Genomic DNA, 20,331 nt, shown 5'->3' with positions numbered 1-20,331 from the left:
AAGTTATTTTCTGCATGCTCAGAAAGTGAAAAGGATAAAGAAATCTGTGTTCTGGCAAATTCTGTCAGCCATCCTCCTTTTATAATCCTTGAAGCCTGCTGCAAGTACTGAGCTACCTTGGGCTAAACATTTACATAAACTGGAATGACTGGAGCTTATTGTTTAAAAATTTGCTGTACAAAGTGCAAAGGCAGGATGTTAAGCTCCTTTTTGGTGTAAGTCTTGTGTAATTGCTCCTAGTATATTTTCTTTAAAAACTGCAGGGTTTGCTTATGTAGTAGCCTAGCAACTACAAAATCTGACCCATTTGAAAGCTTTTGAAGAAAACATTTTGTGTGTTTCCTCCTGAGGAAACTTTGCCAGTCCCCTTGATTTCACCTTTTCTCTGTGGTGCATTTATTATGAAATACTACCCATTGTCAGCAAGTGACTCATCAGCCCTTCTGTGTCAGTATCTTTAGTCTCACTCATCAAAGAGCCAGTGCTGGGGTTCTTTTAAGTATTGCACACTAATTCTGCAGAACAGTTTGTGATAGAGGTCTTTTCCCACTTAATAAATATGTATGTTGGTATTGTTGGTATTCTGCAGATGCACAAAGTCCTAGGTGCTTATAGTGTTAATAGTCTTATCAGATCAGGACATCTAATTTATTTCTTTTAATTCCTTCTAAGAGCTGAAAGTTAATCCAGCTTCTATCTCCTTACTTCTGTTTGAGCCCTGTTTTTGTTTTTAATGCAGGAAATTGCTGACAAAGATGGAAACAACAAAGTTTTGTCTTTCACCATCCCTTCGTTGTCTAAACCCTCAATATACCATGAGGTAAGAGTGCTGCTGTGGTAAATTAAAATTGGATCTATTAGAGGAATGGAAACTGGATCCATTTGATGCCACAGGCCATTTTAGATGCATCTTGTTGCAGTAAGTTTTCAATATCTGTAGCTTGTAGTTAGTGTGATAGAATGCAATAGAATTTGTAGAAGAACAGGAATATAAATGTTAAAAAAATCTTTGCTGACTGCCCATTTTTAATAGAGGTTAGTTATATTATAGTTGCAACTGTGTTTTTTTGCCTCTTACATTCTAGCATAAAAGTAGTCTTCCTTCTAACTCCTGCTTAGCTCAGTTAGAACTTGGAATTGTGTTTTTCTTTCATTACTGTTTCTGGTCAAAAAGTCTGTGTGATTAGGACAAACTTACTGTACATGGATATGTAAGAATCAAGGTTGAAAATGTCTCTCACCTACTGTATTGCTTTATTAAGTGTGTACACTTTATCACAATGAAACGAGGTAATGTTTTTGGATTTATTGTACTCTGGAGTAATCTTCATTTTTACAGATCACAAGATAAGTGTGTCTTTTGCCTTCAGTAGTTGGGAGTTTTAATGCTTTTGGGGAATTCTTACTTAAAATTTAACTTCTTGTGCCCCTCCTTCCTTCTTTCTCTCACCACCTACTTCTAGCCCTCTACCATTGGATCCATGGCTTTAACTGAAGGAGCGTTAAGTCAGCATGATCTTATCAGAGTAGTTTACAGTGATCTTCACCCTCAAAGAGAAACCTTCACAGCACAGAACCGGTAGGTGGATGTACTTTGAATATTGAAGGTGCTTCACTAGGGAGACAAGTCCTTAAACAAAACAAAAATATTTTGTGATCAGTCCTTTCTCAGCATAAAGTGCTCAGAAATAAATCTAGAGAACAGCCTTAGCAATAAATCTAGAGAACAGCCTAAGTAATCTTGAGGTATAATTTTCTTTTTCTTTTTTCCATCCTTGTATGTTCTGCTAGTTAAATTTGAAGAATAACTTCTCTGTCACTTCTGTGTCTGCAAAGAGTATCTTTGGTTTTATGGCTGTCGATTCAATTTTTCCTGGAAGTGTAACAAAAGTCAGCTTTGGATCAGGAGCTGTGACTCCTTTTTCAACTGGAAAAAGGGAATGGAGCTAAGTGGATAGACAGAACCAGGGAGAGAAATTTCCCTGCTATTTAATGACTGCCAGCTTTACCTGTGTCTAAAGACAGCATTGGGAAAACTGATAAAACCATTTTGAATGCATCACAGACATTTCCACTCCTATAAGTGTCCAAATATTCTGTGTATTTTGTTTCCTTTATAGTTCCTGCATATGCTAATGGCTTTCAGGATTTTCAGAAGAATACATTTAAGTGTTTATAGTGAACCTTTGATAGCATGTTTCAAGTTAGTGAATTACAATGAAAGAGGATTAACGGATTTGGGTGTTTACTTCTGACACTTCTTCCTGTGGGGTGCTCTTTGAGACTGAATTGTAGATTTCTTCTGTTAAATTTCAGTGAAATATGAGGAATATAAACAATGCAAGATTTTGCTCTTTTTTTTTCAGGTTTGAGGTGCTGAGCTTTCTTATGCTGTGCTACAATTCAGCTATTGTCTACATGCCTGCTTCTTCTTACCAGTCACTTTGTACAATGGGTTCCAGGTGAGACACTTGCCTTTGAAGTAGTCTTCAGGGTCATCTAGATTTTTAAATATTCATCCAGTAAAGAAAAGTGCTTTCTGATGGGGATTAATTGGTTCTTGGTATGCTTCCATCATTTTCACTTGAGTTGTGGCTGTGCTAAGTTTGCCAAATATATATAATTTTCCTGCATCTGAAAATTAGATCTGTTCTTTGAGTAGAGGAACAAGACAACACTTTATATGCAAGGGATTTCTGTTGTTTTGGAGTTAAGTGCCACAGTTGCTATGTTTCAGTGGCCATATGTTGCTTCCATTATGAAGATTCAGGTAGTAAACTGATGCAATAAGGATATGATAAATTATGCTGGTTTTAATGTAGGGAGTACATGGGAAGGCAGGCCCCTTTTTCAAGGGTCAGAAATATTTCTTACAAGGCAGCTGAGGGCAGTTCCCAAGACTACAGTATGTGTGTTATCTGAATTTAGGTATAAGGTGACTGCATACTGTCATCATACATTAGATGGGATACTTCTCTTCTGTACCACTGAAAAGTTTTCTTTAAAGAAAATTGGTTTCAGTTACTGAATTTTAGGGAGAGTCTCCTGGCTGGTAGGAGAGAACATCTTGTCACCCTTGTTCTTTAGAAGCTGGTTATGATTTGAGAAGAACAAGTGGAATTATTGGCTACATGGGAGTAACACTGGACTATCAGCGGGCTGCATATCAAGGCACTGCTACAAAACTGCTCTAATGATTAGGAATGCAACATAAGAATGTTCTGTGTTGTGTATTTATGTTTTCAAAAATAAATTTGAGAATAACTAAAATCCCTGTGACAAAGACATTTGTAGTCTTTGTGGAGTTAATACTTTCTTGTAATGGTGGTGTTGTTTTTAGGCTGTGTGTGAGTGGATTTCCACGGCAGCACGAGAAACGCTGGAAGGAACACTGTGGTAGAGTGGTGTTAGACCCTGACTTCATGGTGCAACTGCTCACAGGTGTCTATTACGCCATGTAAGTGAACAGAGTTTTCTTACTTAAGGAGAAAGGTCTGCTTTTACATGAATTAAAATATAAATGCTACTTGTTGGATAATTGAAAAAAATAATTAGACTCATAACACGTTTGTACTCAATTACTGTATTTCCCGTTACTTGCTTATTCAGCCAACAGATAATCTGAAAATATTTTTGTCAGCAGTGAATTAGGTGATGAAGGGCCAGCAGTAGGTGCTGCAGAGAGTTAGGCTTTTGCTTTCAGCTTTTTACACCTTGCCACTACTACAGATACCTTCTGTTCACAAACATGACGAGCTTGGATGCCAAGACAAACTGATGAAATTAAGATGTCTTAATGATGACTTAAACGTCAGTAGCATCTGAGGTAGCAAAAATACATTTCTGCTGCAAATTCAGTCCTGCTCAGTAGCATTAATGTTTGCATATTCACCCCATTTTTTAAAGTTTGTCCTGATTATGGCATCAATTTTGTCTTCTTCGGAGGGGACATGGAACAGCTTTCTTGTTACACCAACAAGGTGATAAAATTCATTGTAGTGTTAAAAGAAGTGATTGTACTCTGGGGTGTACCTACACTTGATGAATTTCCTATGTAAACTGAGAAGTGCAGAGCTGGATTTGGGCAGAAAAAAGGACAAGTTTGTTTTCATAAGATGTGGAAGATAAATATCTGTCTTTACTTTTTAGATATAATGGTCAGTGGGAGCTTGGCCAGGAGGTATTGGAGGATATAATTTACAGAGCACAGCTTGAACTCTACTCACAGCCCCTGCTGGTAAGTAACAATCCATTATAATTTATGGGCTTGGTTAAGAGGAGTATGGATGTGTTTCTGAAGTGGACTGGTAATGAAAGCTTTTGTGTCTATTCACTGCACTATCAAATGCAAGTGATTTGTTAACAGCTGGTCTTTGCAACATAGCTATTTATACCATACTTTTTCCACTGAGTATCAAGCCAGGGTGTTGGAATCTTGTAGGACTCATTGAGACTGAAAGCTAGGATTTTGCTAATGTATTACAGTTGGCTCTAAATGTTTAGATTGTTTTGATATAAGCTACTGATGAGTGGTTCAAAGAAGCTTAACTTAATAGTTGTGTGATATAAGGCATTGGTTGCAAAAAAAGGTGTTTGCTTTTAGACCTTCATCAGGGTTGAGAATAAGCTGTGGGTTTTAACTGATAACAAAGTAGAGATAGCAACAGCAGGATGCAGCTGAAAGTGAAAAGGACCTCCAATCCAAGAGTCATTGCCAGATTTTGTTTGATAAAAGTCACACAGATCTAAATCTTTACCTTGTTTGGAGGAACAGAAATAAAATGGAGGACTGATTGGGATGGGGACTTTTTCAATTTTCATTGTATTTGCTGTTCCAATCATGAAAAGAGAAGAGAAATGGAAAAAGTGGTGAAACTGGGCTGGATGCAGGTGGATGTGATTGGGAAGGATGAGAAGGTTGAAAGAAAGAAAGAAAGGAGACATTTTTGTCAGATGTAGGAATGAGAATAAAAAAAAGAGGGAAAAATTAAGGAAAATAAAGTAAATTAGATTCCTGTTTCAACTTTTGCATTAAAATTGTGGCTAGAAGCCTTTAGTCCTCCTCTGAACTAGCAGCAGTAAAATGTCACTGCTTTTTACATAACTGATGAAGGAGTGGATTGGCAAAAATCTTTTTATGTGGCAATCTGAGATCACTCTTTTCTGAACTAAATTGCATAAAATTATTCTCCTAATGTAGAAATATTGGCCGTAAAATTTATCTACAGGCTTTTTGACATCACTGCATTTAAAAAGCCTGATATCCATTGAATTATTATAATAGTTGGTTCCTTTTGGAAATGACTCATCACTCCATCAGATTGAAAGTTTTAAATTAAATATTGAACCTGCTGAATTGGACCATCCTATCAAACTACTACATTTGAAAAGTGTGTAGGAGGATCTGGAACTTGATGATGTGACAATTTTTAGTTTTCATTGTTCATTTTTAATCAGTTTGTCCTTAGAGATTACTTTAGTTGTAAGAATCTTCTAGAATGTCTTTGGCTTTTTTCCAAAGCTCCTATTGATTCTCTATCCGACTGTTTGGTAACATCATGACATCACCAGTTTTTACCCCTTCCTGGTTGTCAGCTTTTTCCTGCATATGCATGCAGGCTTTTTGGGGAAGGGTTTTTTTTTAATACTCTGATCACTGTCTGCTTCTTGTCTTGTTTTACTAACATTTTAAAAAGTCTCTTCAAGAAGTAGTCAGTTTTACTAGAAAAAATATTTGCATGTCTTTCCGCTAATGCTATAAATGCAAGCAATTTGACTTTCTCAAAGTCTGGAGCCCTTTCCCTCCTTGCATTCTTCAGGAGATGTATATAATTTAGCAGCATTGTAAAAGTCTGTATTTTAAACCTAAAACTACTAACATCAAGTAAATATCTGGCATGCTTCACAGGTAAGTTGCTAATTCAGCTTCTGCCTAGGATTTCCTAAGAGCAGCAAATTCTTTGAAGTTTATTTAATGTTCAGACAAACCCCCACATTAGGATTATTTTTAGATACCTGTATTCAAGTACCTATTTGTGTAATTATGGGAATACCATCAGTCATCATTACAAGAAACATCATGATCCCTTAGTTTGTTTCTTGGAGAAACATTTTTGACCATTTAATAGATCCATGCTCTTATTTACACTGGGTTTTATTTCCTGTAGGAAAAAACAACCTAAGGTTAAAAAAAAACAAGTGGAAAAGCAACATCAGAAAGCTATGAAACATCTGTTATGTAGAAATGGTATTCTATTCCAGCTCTTACCCAGGGACTGCAGTGGAAAGGGCAGGAAGTAACACAAGGGAAAGCCTTTTCTGGTTAAAGAAAAGTATTTCTGTTAACAAACACCAGGCACTGGTGAAGAAACCTGAGAATTTCTGCAGAGACAACCTAATCACCTAATCACTAAGTGTCAGAATTAGTAGCACCTTGGACCTGGGAAGCAGACTGCTTCCACGAGTCTTTTCCTCTGAACACAGTTATGCGTATTTTTCAGACAGAAATCCCAATTTTCAGAGCAGAGACACAGGCTTTCCAAGTGCAATGCACAGGAACCATGGATCAGCAAGTCCCTATTGTGACAGCAGCTTTATCCAATGTATTTTATTGATGCACTTACTGCTCTTATTGAATGTTCTTTCCTTGGAGTTTTTTTGTGGTAGGCAAGAGTGGATGTCTGGCCTGAAACCAACCTTCCATTGTCATTGATAGCTGCAGACTTGGCTCGCCAAGTCGGTATTGCGCTGTGTGTTTGTCTTCCTGCCTTTCAGTGCTGGATTAGACATCGTGAGCAAGTGTTTTTGCATCCTGAAAGAACATGGTTTTGAGGGTGTTTTTGTCAGACAAGGACTGTGACTCATTCAGACTGGTTGTTTAGATTTACTGTCGCATTGATTTTTATCTCCATATGGTTTTCCTCAGTCCCCAGAAGTACAGTTTGTGCTGCTAGAAAGGGCCAGCTGTTAAAAGGTTCAGCAAGCAGAAATGCTCTGTCACGATTCTGGTCATGATGTGGAAGCCTTTTGCGATGAATTTTTAGTTGGGTGGGTTTTTTTTGGTTTTTTTTGTTTTTTTTTTTTTGTATACTGACAAGGGTATCTATTCAAAAGAGGTAGCAACTTCAGTGAGTAGAAGATTTTGGAAAATCAAGGTGTATTCATTTTATGGGTTGTGGTTTTGGGGGGATTTTGAAGTTTTAAGTAGTACTTTGTGTGCATCAGCTTTGTTATTGTTGAATATTGCACATGTCACAGAGAAGCAGTTTGCTTTTCTGGAGCTGGTACACAAGTTCACTTTTGGTGAACAATTTACTTGTAAAGTAAGAAACATCACTGAAAGTTGTTTTTGTCTTTTTTAAAGTAAACTTTTAATCCCAAAGGCATTTTATGGGAAACTTAAAGAAGCAATTAAAACATCAAAGCCAAAAGAAGCCACTTGTTCTCCTCAAAGCTGCAAAACATAACTTTTGACTTTATAATAGGCTATTACAATAAAAAAATATAGGTTTAATAAAGATAAGAGTGTTTTAGTAACTTGATGCTCATTGCTTAGATTGCAAATTTTTTTTTTTTTCCCTAAATAAATCTCGAAAATACCTGCAGTCTAATCCCCTTGGTTAGGTTCTGTTGGGGTTGTTTTTAGGGAGGGGTGGAGAGTGGTATAGGGAAAGGTGTGGTGGAAATCAGCCCTGTCCCCCTGTGCACAAGTCCACTGTTGGCATTGGCTTGGGCTGTGACTTAGTTTTATTGACATTCTTGTCATAAAACATAAATGGTTTGGACTGTGACTGTCCTGTATGTGCTGTTAATGTCTGTCACTACAGATGGCAAAGATAGAACAAAATAAATTACCTCAAAAAAATTGAGAAAATTAACTCTGGTTTTGAGAATAGGTTTGTGACAAGCTTTTCCATGTAGTCAACTTTGATTCCTGGGCATGGGGTTATCCATCTTGAGGGGAATCTGGCATAATTACCAATTGTTGCTTGTTCTGCTTTCTGTACCCAGCAAGAGATCCAATATTGCCATTAGTGCAGTGAAGGACAGTAGTAGTACAGCATCTTACTTTTGTCTTAGGTTGCAAATGCCATGAAGAATTCGCTGCCTTTTGATGCTCCTGATGCATCACAAGAAGGCCAGAAGGTACTGAAAGTAGAAGTTACTCCAACAGTCCCAAGAATTTCTCGGAGTGCTATTACAACAGCTTCTATCCGTCGTCATCGCTGGAGAAGGGAAGGTGAGCTTTCTCTGCCAGGAGCACATGTTACAATGTACTGTAATCATCATCATCCCTGTAATCTGGCTTCTGAGTTTGAATGTTTACAGAACATTTGGGGGGGGGGGGGCTTTTTGTTTGTTTGTTTTTGAAGGTGATACTCCATAGTAGTATATAATATTTTACATCTTCAGAGCACTGCATGAACATGACTATTTTGGGTGTTTGTTTTGGTTTTGATTTTGTGATGAATATTGAGGTAGATGAGGAAATGGAGAAACTGGAAAATGTTTAATAAGACTTCTTTTTTCTCCATGTACACAGTATGAAATCGTTGGGGTAAAGTGTGGCTTAGAATTTGAGTTCTTTGTTTAATCTACACTAAAACTCAACTGCCTCCCATCGTAAATAGCTCAGGGAATGAATGCTAACATCTAGACTTTAATAGGATTCGAGCTGCCTAAAGCTACTGATGGCAGTGGGAGAGGGAAAAACTGAACATCACACCTACCGTCATATGACCCAATTTATTGGGGGGCTATAAAATAGGTTTGGATAGTTTAGAATTGGTCTTTCCTCAGTGAGTACTTACATCATGTGGAAGCAGGCTTGACTGTATGAAGAAAAAAAATAAAGTGATCTTTACCTTGATGTGATGACATCTTCAGTGTAGGTGTAGCAAAAAACTTGCTTTGAAATCACTTTTTCAACTTTTAAAGCTTTGTTACTTCGTGTATAAAACATTAGTTTAAAAAAGCTGCATAAATCAGTGAAGGTAAAAAGGAGATTAACATAAGAATCAACTGAGGGTAAAAAATCTGAAAACAGGAATTACATATTTTCCTGTGGTACATTTCTTTCCCCTTTTATTTTTTGTTATTCTTCTTGGTCATGTGCAAAAGGATTTGATGACCTCTGGTCTTCAGCTGAATCAGGATGTCCAGGAAAACAAGTAGTGGTCTCCTGTTTTAAGGACTCTTTGTCATGTTTGTCTTCAGTGTAGTTGCCATTATATTCATTTGCTGGTCTCTGGTCTACAGTATAGCCCACCTGTCCCTTTCTGTGGATGTTCTCACCACTTTGAACTAAGCATGGGTAGTGTTTTGTGTTCGTTCCGTGTCCGCATAAACTTTCTATTTTCCCTGCCTGGGTTGGAATGCCAAGAAAGGAATAGAAAAGCACTAAAATGTTATATGTTGAATCCCAGATGGCTTTGACTTCTCAATCGAGGCTGACTCAAGCATTCCTGGCTCACCGATCCAACACGGCTCCACAGACCTAGGGATCAAACGTGAGCAAGAGGGGGAGGTGCTGATGCGCAGGACCCCTGAGCATGGCTTCCCGGAGCCCACCTTGGCAGCAGCCACAACAGAGGGTAGGACAGAGATGAGGAGGCAGAAGTCAGTGAGGCAGTTGCTGGAGGAGGATCCTGGCTCCCTATCCCCAAGCAGAACTTCTTTCCATTCTAGTGTGTGTTTCCGCTATCCCAGGGTGTATTAGCTTTCTTTGCAATACACACATCCCCTATATACCTAACATCAGGTCAGGAACTACCTTTTGTTATCATGTGGGCTGGCCTGGGGCTTGCATCTGTGTGGTGAAATACTGCTTGGCATGGCACAAAAAAAAAACAACAGGGGTAATATCCAAGAGCTTTGGGATTGCTTGGAAACTTTCTATTACTGAGCATGTTTAATCTGTTACTAAGAAGAAAAAATATGCACCAGATGAACATGAATCTAATCCTGAAAAGTAGACAGTACAGAGTATAAATGGATTTGGCTCCATTTTAGTTAAAATAGTGTCTTGTTAGTCTGCAGTTTTTAAATTTTCAAGAACGAAGTTTCCTGTTGCCATTAGAAGTCAAGCCTATCTAAAACAGGTATTCAATTACTGATGCTTTATTTTTCAGTCATCCTGTAATTGAAAATGCATATATGTACAACTCATTTAGAGCTGGCTGCTCTACAAGCACCAAAAAAGTGCTTGTGTTTTCAGGAAGAAATGAGGTTGTCATGTTTCTAAAAACTTTAGAAACAACTGCTGCTGACTTTCTTAGTTGTCCTGTCCATACAAATGCTGTAGGGCTTCAGAGGTCTGCTTGGCAGCCAAGAATAGCAGATAAGAGTTGATGGAACTTTTACTTAAGTTCATCTACTTCAAAGTAAAGATGATTTCCTTGATGAAAGAGACAGTTTCAAGTACTGAACTTGAATCTTGATTTCTACTCAGAGATGAGAATTGATTTCTTAGAGATTTAGCTGAACATATTTTCAAGTACTCTCCTATCTTAAGCCTTCTTCTCTATGTGAACATTCCTTTACTGTTTCCAGCCTCTACAAGAACATTAGTTGATCATAAATGAGACTTATTTGCACGTTCAGACATGAGCTACATTTGTTCTTCAGGAAACAATAATCTGGAGAATTTTGAGACTTAAATGCAGTGTTACCACAGAAGTGTTACACTTAAAGTTGCTATCAAACAATAATTAGGATCTCATGCTTCTGTAGAAGAGAGTGGCTTAAAAATGTTTAGTGCAGTTTTCAAATCTTCTTGGTGCTTTACGAATTTGAGCATGCTCAGTAAATGATCCTGTCTTCTCTTAAATTCACTTTTCACTTGATCTTACTCTGTTCTATAACTCTTTGCATGTGCATGACCTGAAGGATATAGAGAAGTCCTGAACTGCAAAGAACCTTCTGGGACAGACGGGAAGTGGGAAGAGAAGTTGATAGAGATGATGCATTTTCATCTTGTTTGAAGCCATTGATATAATTTGGCATATTATTGGACAAGGCATCATTCTACATTCTCTGCTTCAGTACAAATGGATTGAATACCATTTACTTCTGTAACATTAGCAATGTATAATTGCATTCTTGATCAAATTGAGTTCTCCAGCTGATGGCATATGGGAGAAAGCCAAGGAAAGGAGTTTGGCTTGATTATCAACATAAAATTGTGAGTGTATATCCAAGGGTCTGTTCATTTTTCTGATGCAGATTTCACAGAAAGCTTCAGCCAGAAAATTCCCTCTCAACAATACCAGTTTGATGTCAAACAGCACAAGGAGAGACTGATCACTTCCAGTGACTTTTCAGTCTTCAAGTATAGGAAGGATAAACATTTTAAAAGTAATTTTAAAAAGGTTTATAAAACCCCTTCTTCAGATCAGTGTTTTGACCTCTTAAATAGAGAAAGACAAGACTTCAGGAATGACTCAGTAATGCAGTACAAGATATTCTGCTTCTGGATGGTTGCAGCTGTGGTTTTCTGCACTATTTTGGGTCAGTGGAGAACACTTGAGTCTGTATCTAAGGTACTAGTTGTGTATATGCACAAATAGCAAATTATTTGAGGACAGATTTATTCTGATAAAGAACAGTGAGAGTCCTGAATACACACTGTAGTGCAATGGATATGATTTCTGTTGGGTTGCACTGTCTCTTTCTCTTTTGGCCTTAAAATAAAGAGTATTTGGAAGGGAGTATTTGTTTCCTTTTGAAATTGTCTTATTGGTCTATTGGAACATAAACAAAACCAAAACCAACCAAACAAACAAAAAAGAGAGAGAAAGAGAAAACTTTGTTGTTACATCATCTTGTTCTCCTTCTCAGAGTATGTAAGGACTCAAACATTTTTTATTTCTGAGGGAAGTTTTTAGAGGAAAAATAAGATATATTAGGAAAAGAATATCTTTGCTGAGTTACTTTAATCCCACTGGGAACTGCTGTAGGTATGTGGGTCTGATTACACAGAAACTCTCTTGCATGTTATCTTCTCTATCTTCTTCAGTTTTGAGCACTGCTGAGCAGCTTGGGCCTCTGTATAACTGCAGCATCCAAAAGCTTGCAACAACCCCTCTCAGTCTTATTTTTAAATCCTCTGCATAAAATGCCACTTTTTCAGTGTAACTACTCTGCTTCACTCTCCCTGAACAGAACATGTGCTTGAGCATCATGGTGCTCAGCAATGTTTTAACAGAAACTTTGAAAACTACTGATGTTCTTGTAATAATAAAAACCTTAGCAGTGTTGTCTGGAGATACTATCTTACAAGTTCCACATCTTTCTATTGAATAAGAAGGGCTTGAGAGGGGGCTTCAGCTGCTTCTCTTGCTGCTTGTAACTGAACATGCTTTCATCCAGCTTTGCATGGTTATATAAAGAAACATAAATGTTGGTTAATTAAAAAAGTGGTCTTGCTTTTGGTATGTTCCAGTAATGTCTGATTTTTATCAGTACTTTTGACTGTGTGTGGGAAGGCTGGAGGGGGGAATGTCAATGTGGATTGTGGATAAAATATATCACTGTCTAGTGCAAGAAAAGACAGGTGTGTGTCAAGGAGAAGAGAAAGGCCTAATTTAACCAAACAGAGTAGTCAGGAAGAGGAGAATGCATTTTAAATTTGGTTACAGGAAGTTAAAACAAGTAATACACCATTTTAATAATTTCTTTGGGAAGAACTTCTTTTTCTAAGGCAAAAGGCTTAACCAAGGAAGGAAGACTGCAGTAACATGAAATACATTGTTTTTCTGCTTCTGGGAGTCTAATGAGTCAAATAGAACTATCAAAAACTACAGAACCATCTCTCTGCATTGTTTTGGGAGAGACTCAGAGTGGTCTGATTTGGAGATGTCTAAGTAGCTTTTGTAGGCTGATGCACAGTAATGGTAATTCCAAGGCAAAGTTTCTTGAAAAGGAGTAGTAAATATAGAGCAGACTAATGAAACCTCCCTGTAAAGTTTTGGGTTTGCATTACACCTGAAAAATGTGAAATTAGATCAGGCTGTATTCCTGCTACACAGAGGTGGCAACAGCACCAAAAGCTTTCTGTCTGTTCTGTTTGCCACAATGTAAAATGTTCCTTAGCTAACACCCAGCATGAGAGCATGAGCTTCCACTCAAATGTCAGACTCTCTCAGATACTCTCAGCCACCATGTTTTTCCCATTTCACAGAAGAGATTTAAATATGTTTGCTTGGCGGCAAGCTGGGTTGAACAATCTTAACAGTAAAGCACCACAGTGGCTTTAGCTAGGCTGCATCTGTGTTTCTTCCAAATAATCAGACTCTACAGCCTTTACAAAGAAAAGCAAAATTCTTATAGCCTGAATGACTCCTTTTTTGCTAACATGGTGAAAATTTCTGCCTTTTTCTCATTTAAATGAGATACATGGTGCAAAAACTGTAGCTCTGTTTCCAGTTTTGAAATTTCAATTCTGCTCAGTTTTCTACTAAAACAATAACTTCTTCTGAAAACTTGGAGTTTAGAAACAGGCAGGAATAAGATTAAAAGAGAAAAAGTATTTGTGTGCAGCCCTAATCATATTATAGGCTTAAAAATAAGGATTTAAGAAATAATATTGTAATGCTTTTATTTTCTCTTTGAGATTCCAGTCAAAAGCACATTGCCTCTTCTATAATGTAAAGTGTTTCAGAGATTTAATTTCTCTAAATGCAAGGGTTGCCTTTGTTTTTTTTCTCTGAAAAATGTAGATGTTGAGATAATAGCAAATATGGTAGAAGCACCTGGATGGGATTGCTGTAAATTCAGGGAGGATTGAATTTTAGAGAAGAGAGAACTAGGAATTAGGTTCATCTCCAAGAGAAGGTATGGTCACATTGTTCCAGGTGCCAGCTACCCACAAGAGAAGCCTTCTACCTGTGTTGGAACATTGTGATTGCTAGCCTAGGAAGTAGCCTAATTCTGAAGCTTACTGAGCACTCACCAGAACTTACTCTGACTGGAAGAGATGCTTAGATGTTATCTCAAAATAGGATAAAAATAGTCCAAAAGGGTGGTGGGTTTGTTTTGATTTGGTTTCTTTAACAGCATGTAGTAGGAGAATGGGTAGCAGTATCTGCAGACCAAGCTAAAACAAATTAACCAAATGGGACCCAATTCTTGTTTATAGACAAAGCTTGGCACCAATATTCTGACTGATAAAAGTATTGTAGATGGAAGGCCAGTCAAGTGCAGGGAGCACTTACTGTTAGACTCTGTAATTCTGCTAAATATGGCAGGAAAATTGGCTGAGAATCCAAAAAAATTTAAGCAAGTGGAATCCAAGCGGATTAGCAAATGAGGTTTGTTTTGATCTTCTGTGCACATCTTTGCCTTCATGTAACTTGAATGCATTCTGTGTTTTCTGATTGGTCTGCGGGTTTTTGGTTGCTTCTTTTTATCTTAATAGATACTGAAGATGTAAATGGAAGAGAGGAGTCTGTGAACCTTAATGATGCTGATGAAGGATTTTCATCGGGAGCTTCCCTCAGCAGCCAGCCAGCTGGGACCAAACCTCTATCCTCTGTATCCCAGAAGGGCAGCTTAAGGAAAACAGCAAGTGGGCGTTCCACTAAGGAGAAAGAAACCTCTTCTGCAGCAAAATCCAATGACAGCCCTCGAGATTCAGTAGCTCGAAAGCAGTACACGCACCAATCCTCTGACCTGGATGGAGATATGATTGAGATGACACCTACTAAGAAACACCTCAGCCTGCCCGCTGGGCAGGTGGTGCCAAAAGCCAACAGTTTGGGCCTGATCAGGACCGCCAGTGCTTCCTCCAGTAAATCATTTGACTATGTGAATGGCAGCCAAGCAGGCTCCAGTGTTGGAGCTGGTACAGAAGGTTTTACCAGTCTAGCAGCTGGCAACACCAATCGGTTTTCAACTATCAGCCTACAGGAGGACCGGCTAGGTCAAGCTGGGGAAGGTAAAGATCTCCTTTCCCCAGGAGCTCCCCTAACCAAGCAGTCTCGATCTCCAAGTTTCAATATGCAGCTGATATCCCAGGTGTAACTTGGACTCCCTTCCTTAGTAATCCCTCTTCCCCCTTAATCCCTGGCAAATTTATCCTTAGGCAAAACATAAACCATCATCCCACAGTGTGAAAATACTGACTGTTGTGATCTCGTTTGATTTGGTTTAGCTATCATACTGTATTACTGAAACAGCAATAATTCTTCCCTCACCTTCATCCTCCTTCCCCCTTGTAAACATGGTTGTGAAGCAGTATATAATGTACTGTATGCCTTTTTCCATGCCTTCCTTTCTCCTTGGGTGATGTGCAATCCATCGTAGGCTGATCAGTCCCATTTCAACACTGTGAGACTGGAGACACCGGCGGAAATGGTGAATGTGATCCCTATGAGATGATGCTTTGGCTTTGTTAAGAAATAGAAACGGGTTTGTTTTCTTGGTCTACAGTACTGCAAAGACTACTGGATCCTGACTTGTCTTTCTCAGAACCAGGAGTGCCTCAGAGATTCTAGTGTGACTATGGACCTCTCTGAGTGTGTGCAATCAATTCTGGGGAGGGGATTGTCATTGCTGCTCCTGGCTGCCTACAGCACTTTTTTCATTAAAGTGAGGGTAGTTTTTTCTTGACTGCCCCCAGTCTCTCATCCCAGAAGCTTTTGATGTTCAACAACTGAGACATGCATAGTAAGAAGCTGTTTTCCCTCGGAGAGAGGATTCTAGGTTGATAATGTAGGTTACAATGCAGTTCTGATGGCGTTGTAGCCATTTGTAATGTTACATGTCTTCCCCTCCAGGACACAGGGTCATTCTGCATTTAGACTAAAAGTTAGACACCACCATGCTGTTAAAGCAATTTGGTTTCTAAGTGGGAAGGAAACACTACTTCCCCAGGAAATAATGGCTAGCACTGCTTCATTTTTGTTGTTGCTGTTGTTATTGTGAGGTGCTGATCACCGAATTGGAAGGTGTATTCGGGTAAAGAGTATTTCTCAGGCTGCTGTCTTATGTGTCATGGCTGTTGGGACACCCCCACCCCTTTCAGCTGCTTTCTCAATGTCCCTGAATTCAATGATGGAGTCATTTGTGCAATCCTGCAGTCCAGACAGACCACACTCTCAAGGTGCTGTCTCAGGGATAGAGACAATAGTTTGCTAGAAATACTGAAGCTTCAATGTGAAATGCTTTTCTAGCAATGCCATTTGTGCAAAGGGGTACTGACAGTTGTTTTTTTCTCCTGAAGGATCACACTTAATTGCCTTGGTAGATACAATCTTTTGAGTTTTTTAAACTCTTATTTTCGTGGATTGGCCCTACTTTAGAAAATTCAGAACTCGTGCCATTGAGCCAACCCTCGAATGTATATGACTGGTGCGTGGCCACTGGCTGGTACTTGCATTAGAGGACACTGCTTAGAAGCACATTTCTGGTTACACTAGAGAGTGTTTGGCATTCTCTCTCCATCTCTCTGTATCTCTTTTTGGATTGATAGAAATGGGGAAAGCTCATCCTCTCTGCTTAAGTCCTGTATGATATCCTGGAAGTTTACAAACTGTAAACCTGCAGGAAAGAGTTACAATTTTTATGTGGGCACTTTGGCTTCACTGTGAAGGATAAATGTAAGCAGTCACAAACAGCAGGCTCTCTTTGAATGATACACTTCAAGATATTCAGAACAATGAATGACATGGTGTGGTATTGCTGATTGATTTTGGTGGGGATTTTTTTTTTTTTAGCTTTATTTCAAATAGATTTTTTATTTTCAAAATTACATTATAATTCATTAAAATATTTGAAAGTTTTTTTGTGGTTTGATGAATCACTTTGGTAGCCTAGGTTTCATATCATACAGTCATAAAGTGAATTTAGCAGCATTTGATGTAGAAATTCAGGTAAAGAGTAAATAGACTCTTCAGAAGGAAAACCTGACAGTTTCTAAATTGAAATTAATTTTCAAGGACCACCAGTCATGCACAGATGGAACTAAGGAAAAGCTGAGATAAAGCTACAGGGCTTACTTTTCTGTAAAAATGTCAAAAGCTGCATATGGTTAAACTCTTCTTTATAAAATAAAATTTTCCTAATGGAGACAATTGGTAAGTCATGACTGGAAGTACCAAGTTTATACTTTGTAGAAACTATCAAAAAGGAAATTTGCTTAAATATTTAGGAAAGAAAAGGTCAGGAATGTCAGCTAATTTTCTAAGAATTACTTAATTTTAGTATTTTAGAAAGTAAAGTTGTTCATTATCAAGGTTCTCTACTTTCTATGTTTGTCATTAGATGCATTACTCCATAAGTTTTAGGAAACTTAAATTGGCATCAGTTCAGATTTTACAACCATTTTTTAAAAGTGTTTTTTTGTGTGTGTGTGGAGTCCCACACTATCAAAACTGTTTCAGGCAAGAGACAGCTTTACTGGCTTCAAATAGGGAAGTCAAATGTACATGTGTAAATTCAAATTGGCAAAAACCTCAGCCCAACTACCTTTTAAAATATTTTTACACTTCTCATTTTGATCATGTGCCTTTTGTTGCTATTTCATTCATTGTATTTTGTTCTTGTGTATATATACCTACTCCATATCAGTCTTTTTAAAAGGAGTTCAAATTTATCCCTGTAAAAAAAAATATGTTTTCTATGTGCTGATGTGGTACATCTATGGCTTCTCAAAAATTACCCTTTTAGTGCAGTGTTTCAGCTGTGGGAGCTTGTTTCATTGTTTTTCAGCCAGGTACTGCTGAACATTTACCTTACAAATCAAGTCATCACAAGTATCTACAAACCAGCTGTAGTACCAAGCCCCGCAGTGCTGTGTCTCATGTTTATCATTAATGCTTCTAGACATGTCTCAGACTATGCTAAGGTGTATCAAGATTGTAGTAAATCTTTATACACTGTGTTCAGTACATTCCAAAGTACTGTGGCAGAAATAAAATTAGAAGTGTCTGGGATATGGGTGGAGGGAATAATCTGCTGGGTTTTTGATTATATATGCTAAATACTAAAAAAAGTACAAAACATACTTAAATTTTCTGACACCTGTGACATATGTTTAGACTTAAATCAAACATCCTTATCCTAAATTAACTCTGCTGTCTCTTCTTTTAGAACATTTGGTACTTGAGGCAGTAGATGTCGATTTCTGCAATGATTTCTGTAATTTTGAGTGCAATTGCAGCATTGTAAAAGGACAAGAAGCAGAACACTATGACTTTTTTCCCCCATATGTGTACATGCATGCACATACATGCAATTCTTAGGTGAAGAAGAGTAGATTCTATAGTCTGATGTGTATATATACTTCAGTAGGGAAAAGTGAAATATTCCTTGATACACATCACAATATGCTGTCATATTGCAACTCAATTTTTGGACTTTGTAATTTTAAGAAAATACAAAGTGTTGGGATTGTGAACTCTAGCTTGATTATCCTTTTCAGGGATTTATTTTGAGCAGCTTTTTGGTTGAAAGGTGTTTGAAAGGTAAACCATATTTTCATTCTGCAGAGAGCAAAGTGGTGAAGTAAAAATACCTATTAATGTTGCAAGATGACTATGTAAATTGCTATATTATCCGTTTAGTTTTCATTTGGAAAATTTCATAAAATGGATACTTCGTATCACTGTCCATTTTAAGTGCAGATTTCTTTGAACACCCTTTTCTGATGTGAATTTGAAGTTTTTTAACAGCATACTTCATTCTGCTGAACATCATGTTGCAGCCAAGTAAGCATTAGGTCTAGTATTTGTAGTTTGCAAGTGTGTTGGTCTTAAATGCATTTCCAACATACTCCTGCTAGCTTTAACATAATTACAGTCATCAAAATAGTGAGAAAAAAAAAAAGATGTTTTCTGACAAAGTATTTATTTGCACTACTTATGAATACTGGAGTTTACTGGGACAGGGTTTTTTCTCACCATGTGAGGTTTACGTGTGTGTGAGTAGGTACATACATTTGTCACGTGTTGACAATCAATTGCCTCAACTATGTGTATACTGTATGTAAATAGGAACGTATTTTTCAAGATTAAGGGGGAAACCTGTATTTTAGTGGTGGTAAAGCTACTTTGCAGTAAGGTGACCCCAACTCTGCTTTTTGTCTTCAGATACTATGTGGTTTGTTTTACTTCTTTAATGAAGTTTATTAGTGTTCTTGGAAAATTGTAGCTCCAGGGAAATTTTCCTCAATATTTAATGTATAACATGTTCAGAGAATTATATTTTGAAAAATTAATTTTGAAATAGATAATTCTATGCTATGACTGAATTTTAACCTAAGAGTTTGAACTTGTCCTATTTTATCATGAACCAATGGCTATCTCCTTTAAGTGTTCAGCATTTTAACTTTGGTCAGAAACCAGACATTTTTGTTTATCTTGGCTTACAAATTTAAATTAATTTGAAGACTAAGAGAGAATCAAGAATAACTTTTTGAATTAAATCATAAAAATCAAGTTGTACAGGTACTGTACTTACAATCTTAGAGGAGGTGTGGAAAATATAATGGAATATGTTTGAATGAAATGTATACTGCACACAAAACAAAAATACTTTGATGTTAGTAGATCTAATAAACTCATTCTTAAATTCTCTCATTGCCAAAGATATTTCTACCTTGGCATATTTAATATAACATTGAAGCCATTAACTAGGTGTCATTTGTAACAAGCATTTATATCACAGGAACAGTTTTCATCAGAAGAGTAAACGTGCCCCTTTTATTTCAGTTTCTTGTTTAGGATAATTGCAGGACTAAAGTTGCAAAATATCTCTCCTTTTCAAGCATGCTAAGGAAACAAGCCAGACCCTCTGTACTTGCATCACATTCTTGATTTATTTAAGTTTCCAATATTTTATATCATCTTCAGTATTTTAAATGCTATTTGTTTCTAGCATATGGGCCTTAATCCTTGTTCATTGTTTTTGTTTTTCCCTCACTGGCACTTGGATAAACTTTGCTGTTGAAAGCTTTTCTGTAGGTGATTCAGGGTAGTAAATCATGACATGGGGTGTTGTGTTAGTGAATATGTGTATCAGCCTGTCAAAATTTCTATGTCATGACCAGTTAAAGAGACAAAATATTTGCCTACCTCTTTCACAATGGTGGAAGACGATGGTGAGCTGTGAGCTACTTGGTTTGTTCGTGAAAACAATAAGTAGATTTTGCAAGACTGATACTTAGAAGATTTCCCAGAGAGTCATTATGAAGTTTTATTTAAAATAAATCTTGGAACAACAGTTTAAAACAACAGCTAACCGTTTTAGATAAGTTGCCTTGTAAGTTTGTCAAGTGTCAAAGCCTGTGATATTAAAAGTTTAGAAGTAAGCTGTGCAAGTCTTAAGGGTACC

The 20,331-nt window shown here is 37.5% G+C and overlaps 1 protein-coding gene across 5 annotated transcripts in view; it reads left to right on the top strand.

Moving 5' to 3' along the window:
- Positions 1–20,331, top strand: part of LOC107207332 (origin recognition complex subunit 2) — a 69,151-nt gene that overhangs the window by 28,446 nt on the left and 20,374 nt on the right. For 4 of the 5 annotated variants that reach the window (XM_015634208.3, XM_015634206.3, XM_015634209.2 and 1 more), the window contains 8 exons: positions 740–820; positions 1,464–1,579; positions 2,367–2,462; positions 3,341–3,457; positions 4,150–4,237; positions 8,080–8,239; positions 9,426–9,593; positions 14,417–14,935. In XM_015634208.3, the coding sequence (XP_015489694.2) occupies positions 740–820; positions 1,464–1,579; positions 2,367–2,462; positions 3,341–3,457; positions 4,150–4,237; positions 8,080–8,239; positions 9,426–9,593; positions 14,417–14,935 (1,345 nt within the window). The remainder of the gene's footprint in view (positions 1–739; positions 821–1,463; positions 1,580–2,366; positions 2,463–3,340; positions 3,458–4,149; positions 4,238–8,079; positions 8,240–9,425; positions 9,594–14,416; positions 14,936–20,331) is intronic. The other variant, XM_015634212.2, reaches the window with a different exon arrangement.

This window comes from Parus major, chromosome 7, assembly GCF_001522545.3.
Source record: "Parus major isolate Abel chromosome 7, Parus_major1.1, whole genome shotgun sequence".
Lineage (NCBI taxonomy): Eukaryota > Metazoa > Chordata > Aves > Passeriformes > Paridae > Parus > Parus major.
Note: the sequence above shows the minus strand (reverse complement) of the source record. Positions and strands in the feature narration are given on the sequence as shown.